We start from the raw sequence: 11,264 nt of genomic DNA on the forward strand, positions 1-11,264 counted from the left end.
TGACGATGAGGTCGACGATGGAGCATGCACACCTAAATAATGCCTATTCGATCTCGCCTTGAAAAAGTCCAAGTTACAACGTTCAGGGAACAAGTCTGCAGGCAGTGAATTCCACCCCATAACCGTTCGCCAAATCGCCACATAAATGTGGAAGCGTAACATTTTGTGCGAATCTTTCGAATATCCACAACATATGGGTGGAATCCAAGCATACGTCTAGTCCCCCGATGATGGAAAGGGGAAGGCGGACTTAAATCGTGTAATTCCTTGACACACTCCCCGTGATATATCCTGTAAAATACCGATAAGCAGGCAACTTTACGGCGGTGTTCAAGGCTCTGCAGCTTCGCCTCTACTAATTCCGAGTCACCTCTTGACACGCTTGTCAATTGAATCCAATGTGGCCAGTTGGTATATAGCAGAGCCATCCCAAAGGTGGCAGCAGTACTCCATACGACCGAACTTGTGCTTGATACAGCTAAAGCAACTGTCCCGGTGTGAAGTAACGCCTCACCCTGGAAAGGATGCCAAGCTTCCTGGATGCACTTTTGGCCATAGATTCAATGTATCTGTCGAAATTCAGATTGGACGACAGGTCCATTCCAAGTAGCTGGAGACGGTCGGCTATCGGTATGGATATATCACGAAAAGTCGGATTCAGCTCAAAGGGACCTGTTTTGTGGAGAATAGACACGCCTGCATTTTGATTGTATTAAATTTGACAAGATTGGCATCGCCCCAATCGGAGACGGCCCTGAATGTCAAATCCAAATGGCTAACTATAAACTCTCGACAAGATTGGATTTCCTCGCTACGGACCCTTGCATTAGTCAAGTACCTTTCTACAACTGTGCTGTCACCAGCATACGTATAAGTACCTGGAATTAACATATCATTGATATGCAGTAGAAAGAGTGTTGCAGACAGTACAGAACCTTGAGGGGCATCTATCGCCCGATGTTCGGAAGAGTAGCCTTCTAAGATCACTCAAATGGAACGTTCGCTCAAGAAATCCGCGATCCAATTGCAAAGGTTAGTGGGAAGCCCATAACATGGAAGCTTACTTATAAGGCTTGCGTGCCAGACCCTGTCAAAGACTAGAAATGCCCAAAGACACTGCAAGTGCTTCGCCTTCCTTTTCTATAGCCTCGCTCCATATGTGATAGGCATACACAAGAAATCCCCAGTAGATCGCCCTCGTCGGAATCCATATTGGCGATCACCGAGAAGGTCGTTGTCTTCAAGGTATGACAGGAAACGGTTGTTGAATACACGTTCCATAGTCTTGCAGAGTATGAAAGTGACTGAGATAGGTTTATAGTTGATAGGGTCAGCTCTGCTTCCTTTTGTGGGCACAGGTTGCACGTTTGCAAGCTTCCACGACCTGGAAACTACACTAGTCTCAAGTGAGAAGCGATACAGGCGTATGAGAACAGAAGACAACTCAGGCGCACAGTTACGTAGGACTACTGCTGGAATTCCATCTGTACCCGTTAGCTTTATTCTAGTCAAGATTCCGTAGAGTTCTAGTAAGTAAGTACATTTTTTTGGCGTATGCGAACTGGCGCCATAGTGCAGTCAGCCTGAGATAAGGTAGGTGGTAGGTTGCCTGCGGTATCCAGACGCGAACTCTCTGCAAAGCGTGAGACAAAGAGATTCGCCTTCTCTTCTGCAGTATGGGCCAAGGTGCCATCCGGTCTCAGCAGAGGTGGCAAAGATGGGAGATAAAAATTACTTTGGACCACTTTGGCCAGGGAGCAAAAGGATTTGCTACCTGCTGGGTAAGAGGCAAGCTTGGAACCTATGCGGTGCACATGATCGAACTTGGCACTATGTAACAAAAGATTGCTTCTTTTCAGATATTTCCATTCCATAAAATAAATTCCAAAAATCATATAGAACAAGTATTTTAAACAAATAAACCAAAGAAAATTGTAGTTTTATTATATAAAGAATCAAACTACATGAATTGGACAACTGATAATGTCACACGGACAACCAATTTGGTTGTCCAGACGACAGGTTGTCCAAGGGACTTTTTTTAAATTTAAGCTACCTGAGCAAGAAGCGAGGTTTTGTGTCTTTTATATCACTCTCCCAATGAAACCAAGAGTAAATAGAATCTGTTGCACCGTAATTCAGTATGATATAACAATCTATTTACCTATTTCTTATATATTCTTGTGGTGGTCCGGGGGACACAATAAACACACCCACTCTCTTAAGCGCAACTCGGCCAACTGATGCCACGGTTTCACCGAAATCAAGACGGCGACTAAGGGTCGTATTCCAGAACTCTACTGAATTCAAGTCAGGATTTGAGCAGACTTGTGTATGATTTCAATCACTGGAAATACGACCTTAATGGCAAGGACTTGAGTATAATTTTCAGTGCTCACTGCTATACTCAAGTCAGGATTGCACTGGCAACACACGCACTGGAAATACGACCCTAATGGGACTTGAGTATGATTTCGAGTGCTTTAAACCATACTCAAATCCTGATTTGAGCATTGAGTAGAGTTCTAGAATACGACGCTAAGTGTGTTCTCTTGCTGGTAAGAATAGGTGTTTATCATTATAGCTATCGCACCATCTCTGTATTGTTGCTAGAACTTTTTACCGGTTGTCCAATAGACTTAAGCCACGTAAGATTTTATGGGGACCAAAACTTGATGCAAAAAAATCCTAAAATAGATAAAATAAAAAATATCGATACGTTTTTTTGACAACAGTTATAATCATAATGTTTAAATATGTAATTACAAATAATTGGTGGATATTATTTTCGTTCGTAGTATGAAATATCATGGTGCGACAGTTACTTGAGGACAAACATTAATACTATGGATCGAAGTTTTAGGTCAATCGGACAACCATTAAATAATGGATAATTTTGATGATTTAGTAAAGATTTGGGGTTTGAGTTGGTTAATGATATATTTATTTTAGTATTTATTTTAAGAAAACCATACATAAAACAATTATAGACTTAAAGAATTCTTGTTAGTAGTCTCACTTTGTCTGGGACATATTGAGTTGGCCGTCGGACAAATAAAAGTTGATTGACCCACCTACATCGCCGGATATGTAGTACGAGTAATACAAAAAAATATGATGCAAAGAATCAGCAGTGCGCTGGTCATAGTTAAGAGTTCCTTGCTTTCGAGGACGAAGGTAGTCTAGCTTATCCCACCTAAGATGCTATCCAAATATGCATAGTAGCAGAGTTAATAATCCGAGAACGTATAACAAATCACAAAAATTTCACACGAGGCCGTCATTAAGTAAATCTCTTTTGATTAATAAGATTTTACCATATTTTGTGCTGACAAAATATAGTAAAATCTTATTAACATTTTCATTTGTCTTGCCATTCATCAATTTGATTAATTATTATATACTATATTGGCGTGCGTTTTCATTATATAAGTTAATCGATAAGATCTTTTATTTCAAAAAGATGTTAATTATATAATAAGCTCATTTTATGGGAAGGACAATAATTTTAATATTTGAAGTCGATTAAAAATTAAAGTCTCAATTTTTTTTTAAGTAATCAACATTTTTTAAAAGCAAGTAAAATAAAGGACTTAACTATCTTATTCTAGTATTTTTCTACTATATTATTATTACGACTACTTGTAATCAACAAATACTCGAACAAAAATTATTCTATTTAAAATCGAATAATTATATGGAATACGCGTGTTTACGCGTATTCCCTTCAATCAATCGATTTAGAACGAGCGGAAGGAGGTTTCCTCTCTAAATTGTTCTTGTGACGTCATAGTGGATACAAAAAATATGTCACGCTTGGTTTTCATACAAATTAGTAGGTACAGGGTCAGGAGCACGTCAAGCTTGACATTTAAGACTTGAATCCAACTCTATGCCGCTTACGATAAGAACAGTCCAAAGTACAAAGTGTTAAGCTTGATGTGCTCTTGACTGTACGTACACTTGAATAAAGCACGGCTAACTTTATGAGCATTAAGGGTGAAATAGTTGTTTGTTATTCGAGAATACTCGAAGGAGTGCTAAAGGTGTTAATAATAAATTTTTATTGCAACAACTGTTAGTGCCTGGGTAAAGGTACAGATACCTTCACGGTTGAGTGGACAGCTCTGAGAACAGATATACCTATCTACCCTTTTTCGCTGTCCACAACAACCATCATCTTGATTACTTGTGGCATTACCATTGTCTTTCACTTTTTTTTCCTTCAAACCACACTCGCTGTGTCCACACGCGAAACTGAAATCAGACCATTTTTGTGTTTATTATTATTGTTGTACAGGGTCAAGAGCACGTCAAGCTTGACACTTAAGACTTAAATCCAACTGTATACCTTTATATATATAAAAAAAAACTTTTCAGATAAAACCGCAAGATCCATAATTTGTTAGTAGTAACCTTATAAGTATGTACTATTATTATACTATAGAAACCTTGATTACCACTGACCCACTCACTTAGATAATTGTTCTCCCAGAAGGAGTCGTGGTGGGTAAGAATGATGTACGGGAGTCGTGGTCGGATGGCTCCAGTGAGTACCAGAAAAATCCGAAACCTTCGAAAAATGGACTGCATCAGGTGGGACCCCGGCTGCGCGGCTAAAGTATAACACCTACCGGCAAGATTGTCGAACTAAAAATGGCCGCCATCTTAGTCAAAATTCGAATAAACAAGATGGCCGCCATACAAATTTCAGAGCCCTATAGCTCGGCGAGTATTTTTTTACCTACAGTCGTCTCGTACTATTCTGTACGGAATTCGTTTGAGCGCCTCTCATCTATCTCCAACAGTCGGCGAGATATAGGCTTCGGAATATGGTGGACTGTGGAAAATGTATGACGGCCATATTGGAAAATGGCAGAATAAAGTACTTGACCGCAAATCCAGTTACCTCTTATCGCCCTCTATAATATTAGTTTGAACACGATCTACCTATCTCCAATAATTGTCGAGATACGGGCTCCCAAAATTTGTATGGTGACCATTTTATTTTTCGAATTTTGAATTTTTTTCACTCTTGGTAGGAACTGCCTAGGGTGTGGATAGACATTTGTTTGGAGACTTTGCCACAACGTATACGTTAGCTGGGCAGTTGGATCCTACCTAATGCGGAGCACGTTTCGGAGATTTCGTTGCCTTCTGATATTTGATAAGCCCGTCTGACCATAATTCACCTACATTATTTTTACGCCAAAAGAAAAATGACGCCAAAGGTCAGAAAATTCACATGTATGGCGGCCATCTTGGAAAATGGCGGAATCGAAATTTCGACTTCATATTCGCATTGAGGGCCCCATACACGGCCGCATGCCAAAGTTCAACCGGATCGGACCTCCTTTTTTTGGAGCCGCCATTTTGAATCAGCCATCTTGAAAAAATTTTGTCACTGACAGTTGACCCGCACCGCTCTCTATGACATTTAGTCGAGCACCCCCTGCCTATCTCCAATACTTGCCGAGCTATAAGGCTCTGAAATTTGTATGGCGGCCATCTTGTTTATTCGAATTTCGAATTTTTTCACTTCCGGTAGAAACTGATCAAGATGGCGGTCAATTTTAGTTCGACGACCCTGCCGGTAGATGTAATACTTTAGCCGCGCAGCCGGGGTCGCACCTGATGAAGTCCACTTTTCGAAGATTTCAGATTTTTCTGGTACTCACCGGAGCCATCCAATCACGACTCCCGTACATCATTTTTACCCACCACGACTCCTTCTAGGAGAACAATCATCTAAATGACTGGGTCAGTCAATCAGTCAGTGGTAATCCAGCTATATATAGTATAATCTTAGAATAATAACGCATACAAACCTAGTCCGCACACGCTAAGTGAGGCAAATTGAAGCGCGCCCAAAGGGCCTACACGAGCGGGCGGGCCTTCAGTGCTCAAGGTCAACTTGCACCGCGAACAGATCAAGAATTTTAGCTAAAAATGACGAAATGTACGGTAAATGAGAGTAAAAATACGTCAGACAAACATAAAATAGATACTAACATCACATTCCACAAGGAAGTAACGCGTTTCAACTTGTATTTTTATATAAATATTCACGAAAACCGAAAATTAACCTACTACTAAAACTAGCCTACATAAATTAGATTTTTGCCTCACTTGTGACAGTTCGTTTGATATGAAACTATCATTCTATGCGTTATTATTCTAAGAGTATAATAATAATAATGATAATAATAATAATAACAGTGGTTGCATGTATATTTTTTTGGCTTATTCCCAATTCCCCACTGGCTTTGTTCCATAGTTTCTTTTATTTTTTTTTCATCCTCTAAGCTTTGTTCCCACTGACTGGCGACAAATGGAATTTAAAATATCCCAGTAGTTGCCAGTAATAACAAATGGAATAAAAAATTCCAATTACTGTTGTTTATTGCCGCCATCGAAAGGGAATATAATAAATCGAAATAAAATAAATTGAAAGGGAAAACAAGGCAGCCACGGGTTGTGCACCCTTGAAACATTGCCAATATGATAAAAAGTCTTTCCACGCAAATGAGCTTTTAGAGCTTTTAAAGCACCGTAGTGCTTTAAATAAAAATAATGATTTGATTTATTTTGTTGTCAACAGCACATCATTTTTTTCCCATCCTTGGGTCTTATACCAGAACTCTATTCAATGCTCAAGTCAGCACTTGAGTATGATTTCAAGCACTGGAAACACGACCCTAATGGCAAGGACTTGGGTATGATTTCTAGGGCTGAAATTATACTCAAGTGCTGACTTGAGCATTTCTGGAATACGACCCAGAGTTTACTTTCGAACAAGTTTCGAAAAAATCGTTTCATTTCCAATGTTTGGCAATCGGGAAAAATATATGAACTCGATATAAAATATTTTACTAAAAATCAATAACCGTGAACATCACTAAACTCAAACGACAAACGTAAATTGAAATTTAATCGTGAATACCACATCACTAGGCGACGCGCCGCGCTACTGTCAAATTCGTTCACATCACATCATAGTGCCACAGTTTTTAACAAAAAAAATATGGATTAAATTAAACAATTTACATATAAAAATTGTTACTAAAGTGTTCTTCAGTGAACATAAATGAATGGTTGCGTATATTACACGAAATAGTACATAAATACCGTTTCAGATGTAACGTAAAAGTGGTTAGAAATGGACCAACAATTCTCATTGTCTTGGAACAATTTTCACGGAAACCTAACGAAAGGTTTCGCCGGTTTACTGGGAAACGGTGAATTCGTCGATGTGACAATCGCTGTGGAAGGACACTTGCTGCAGGCTCACAAGTGTATACTATCAATATGTTCGCCTTATTTCAAGAAAATGTTTCAAATGAATCCGTGTCAACATCCTATAAGTACGTAACATGTTTCCACTGTAACAAAATATTTCTTCGAAGCAACTTGTATTCATATTTATAATTATATTCATGCTTATTCAATGTTAGATATATGTAATAGAGCCAATTAGATATTCTAAAAGGTCTGATTTTTTTCTTTAAAATACATCATCAGAAGTGTACATGTTTTAATTCAACAAGAATTTGTGTGTACTGTAATATGGCTATTTTATTTTCAGTTGTACTAAGAGATGTGACACACAAAGCTATGAGGGATTTACTACAGTTTATGTACCACGGAGAAGTGAGCGTGAAAAGGGAGGATCTCACTAGTTTTATAGGCACAGCTGAAGTGTTACAGATTAAAGGATTGACTAACAAAGAGGTTAATTTTCTATGATCTTATTTTCTTTAGAATCTCAGTTGTAACATAAATTCAAAGTAATAATCAAAAAGTGGCCCCACAGGTAACTTGAAGGGTAAGGGTGCTGGTAAAATTACAGGCACATGACACTTATCGAGTTCTTCGGTTATCGCGATTGTTACATATAGGAAATGAAACTATATTTTCAGTTTAAATCCCATATATTTGTTATTTCAAACAAACCAATGTTTTGGGCCCTTTACAGGTCCCATGGTCACGGTTGACTATGCGATTTAAATCCAGAAAAATGGTTTCATTCCCACATGACACTTGTCAACTTACATCTCAGGGTGACAGGTGCAGCTTCAGTGCAGTCTTTGTGATTTAAAGCTTTTAGTGGCACTGCAACTGTTATGGACAGGCGTGTAGCTTACCATCAGGCACACGATTTGTTCATCCCATCACTTGAAATTATTAAAAAAACTTAAATTGAAGGGTCATCAAGCCTACTAGCAGTTGTCTAATAATAAAAAGTTCTAAAATTCTTTTTAGATTTATTTATTATTGTAAGCGTTTATTTCAAAAACTAATAAAGTGTCTTTTTTAATGCAGACTGAAGATGATGAGAGTGAGAAAGAGTCCGAACAAGAGTCCACAAAGCATAGCTTGGAGACTCAAAACAATAGACTTGATAGGAGCACCGAACCCGACTCTGAAACATTTGAAACTACAAATGAGGATGCAACCCTAACAGATATGAGTATGGAGATACTCAAACAAAAGGAGTTTATTGAAAAACTACAGAAACTTAGCAATTTAAAACGTAAATCTGATGAATTTGTATCCAAGAGTTACTACTCAGATCTTATGAACACAGGAAAAAGGATTAAAATGAGAGAAAAATACAATAAACCAAACAATTTTCTGTTACAAAGTAGTAATTTTGAAGATGTAAATCGTAAAGATTTTTACGATGAAGGTCCATTAGATATTTCGTCACCTCTTAAGCAGCAAATAAATATGAACAAAGAGATTAATGATAAATGTAAAGACCAAACTTCTAATGCATTGGAATTGAAAACAGAATGCGATGACATGGATATTATAGTCACTGACCCAGCTGTCTGCACTACGCCTAAAAGTTTTGACGGATCAAGAGATTTGAAGAAGGATTTACCAATGCCTGTGGGCTATCAGTCTCCTCAGGATAGTAAGTATCTTAGATTGTCTGCTGCTTCTACACTGTATTTAGGAGTTTGTGCATCATACTTCTATAAACAATTAAGCACAAGTGCACATATTTTAATAGTAGTGTAGTGTTCCTTTGCTTACTAATGCTTATCTTTATGTAGTATCATGAATTTTGTGCAGTTTACACCCACTATTTTCTTGAATATAATATAATTAGATTAGATTGTGTTGAAAATGCAATCATTTATTAATTTTTCATTCATAAACTTACCTTTTTTTCTTTTGCAATCCTGTCAATACTTGAAAACACGATGGCATTTTCAACATAGTAAATTTTGAATAAAGTTTACATTTTGATAGGATACAAGTAATGAAAATGCCCATCGTGCTTTCAGATTGCCCCAGTTTGAATTCTTTGTTCATGGATCTTAAAAACTTAGTGAACGGTAAGGTGCCTGAAATGCTGCGAACCAACACACAGGAGTTTCCAAGGCGCATGGAACATCAGCTGATAACAATCCCCCAGAAAGAGGATGGGAAAAAGAAATATCCCCAGAGATCTTGCAGACTCTGCTGGAAAATCGGAAAGCGACGAGATACAAGATTCATGTGTAGTGCTTGCGAGTTGCCCTTCTGCAAAAGCCCCTGCTTCCAAATACACTTTAATGATATACTCAAAGTATCTCAGTTTCAAGGCGACTATTATGCAGCTTAAAATATATTTTAGTATTTTACTTAGGTCCTCTGTAGAGGAGTTGTAAGACTATTTTTAAAACATACTTTTACATAATTTGGCTGTTGGAGCCCTGGGTTACACAGAAAATTATGAATCATAGGTTCAAAACTAGCTTGGGGACCAATAGGATGATATAATCAAAAGAAGTATGTTTCATGAAATTAGTGTATAAGATGCAGAATTTATGTAATCATGAAGCACAATAAAATAAGTAATTAACTGTGATAATGATGGTTAGCTCTCAAGTGCCAATTAAATACAGAATAATTATTTTTATGAGCAAAAAAAGTAAAAATGTATCCATTTTAATTTCGTGCCATCATTTTTCTGCCATACTGAACATATAAAAGACTTCTATTGCTCATTTTCTAGTCTATTTTTGTATTAAGGATTTTGTAACTCATTTTGTCAGCTGATTGTAAAGTAGGCTTTAGTGTTTATATTTTTTTTACCCATTTTTATTATAATGATCTCTTAAGAACAAGTTGATTGTAATTTTGCTTATGAAACAAAATGCTAATTTGAGGTTTACATTCCAGAATTTTAAAAGGTTTTTAATTCAAAATTTATGGATTGTTAGCTCAATTATTGATAGATTATGATGACATAATCATTCAAGTAAGCTCTGAGATTTTGCTATTTTATAATGTGTGATGTTGATAAGTGTGGCTTATAAGGAACATATTTTTATATTCATATCTCAATAAATTTTGAAAAGACAGACACATGTTTCATTGTTTTTTTATTGATATTGTCCTGGTATATTTGGTAATTTTCACTTTTCTAACATACCAATTTATTATTCACAGGTGCTCTCTCCTTAGTAATGAATTCGAACGAATCGAGCGAAAACCAACACTTGCCTGTTCGCTACAAATACATCTACAGCAGAAAAGGTCACAAACAACTAGTGCATATGAACTTTGTGTACACGAAACATTCAACTACGCACGGCAAAACATCGTGGCGGTGTGTGCAGTACTTTTCTCTTAATCGGTGTCCAGCTACTATAGAAACAATTGACAGCATGATATATGCTATAAATCATCACCACAATCACGAGGATTGCTATGAAAAATTAACTAGAAACAACATCTACGAAATGAATATCTCCCCTAAATAAAAATACAAGTATACATAATTGTAAATACGTAAGTCTAGACTAACAAATGTAAAGTTCCTATATTTATCCATAATTTGAACTATTCATCAATTTCCTTAGTTTTTTTTTGTGAATTATGAGCTAATTTTAATTAAGTTTCGTCTAGTCAAGCAGTTTAGATTTTGATTCATTTTAAGTTTCTAAGATAACCTGTGAATGATCTTTTAGTATGGAATAATAAGAAAGTGTACTATCTGCAAGTGTTTTATTGAATTTATACTATTGACAACACATAAAATTATAATGTGCCTAAACATTACATCTTAGTACTATTATTATAAAATCTTATTTTCTTCGACGCTGAATCGCCTTTAGCTGCTAACAACGCCGCATCTCTTTTTCTAGGTCTATGTTTCTTGCTGAATCCAATATCTGTAGTCATACAAACCAATATTACTTTAGTACTACAGTACAGTAGTAGTTACAGAGCAATAATCCTATGATTGCAAGTCTTAGCTATTTTGG

The 11,264-nt window shown here is 36.9% G+C and overlaps 2 protein-coding genes across 2 annotated transcripts in view; one reads left to right on the forward strand and one right to left on the reverse strand.

The window, feature by feature from the left end:
* Positions 1-7,159: 7,159 nt before the first annotated feature.
* On the forward strand, positions 7,160-10,314 carry LOC113237871 (zinc finger and BTB domain-containing protein 43-like). The gene is made up of 4 exons (XM_026474570.1): positions 7,160-7,364; positions 7,586-7,731; positions 8,323-8,920; positions 9,297-10,314. Exons 1-4 carry the CDS (start codon positions 7,160-7,162, stop codon positions 9,614-9,616), a joined length of 1,269 nt encoding a protein of 422 aa, XP_026330355.1. The 3' UTR covers positions 9,617-10,314.
* An 803-nt stretch (positions 10,315-11,117) lies between these two features.
* The window catches only part of LOC113238008 (ATP-dependent RNA helicase DDX18-like), a 20,298-nt gene continuing 20,151 nt past the window's right edge, over positions 11,118-11,264 (reverse strand). Inside the window, exon 7 of the mRNA XM_026474724.1 lies at positions 11,118-11,171. Within this exon, the coding sequence (XP_026330509.1) occupies positions 11,118-11,171 (54 nt within the window). The remainder of the gene's footprint in view (positions 11,172-11,264) is intronic.

This window comes from Hyposmocoma kahamanoa, unplaced genomic scaffold, assembly GCF_003589595.1.
Source record: "Hyposmocoma kahamanoa isolate Upper Pololo Valley unplaced genomic scaffold, ASM358959v1 94, whole genome shotgun sequence".
NCBI classification, from domain to species: domain Eukaryota; kingdom Metazoa; phylum Arthropoda; class Insecta; order Lepidoptera; family Cosmopterigidae; genus Hyposmocoma; species Hyposmocoma kahamanoa.

Bases quoted from the DNA above. Each gene is read 5' to 3' on its own strand.
- LOC113237871 (XM_026474570.1), top strand. From the start codon at position 7,160: ATGGACCAACAATTCTCATTGTCTTGGAACAATTTTCACGGAAACCTA. The intron at 7,365-7,585 runs GTACGTAACATG...TTTTATTTTCAG, and splicing joins TCCGTGTCAACATCCTATAA to TTGTACTAAGAGATGTGACA. The intron at 7,732-8,322 runs GTTAATTTTCTA...TTTTTAATGCAG, and splicing joins AAGGATTGACTAACAAAGAG to ACTGAAGATGATGAGAGTGA.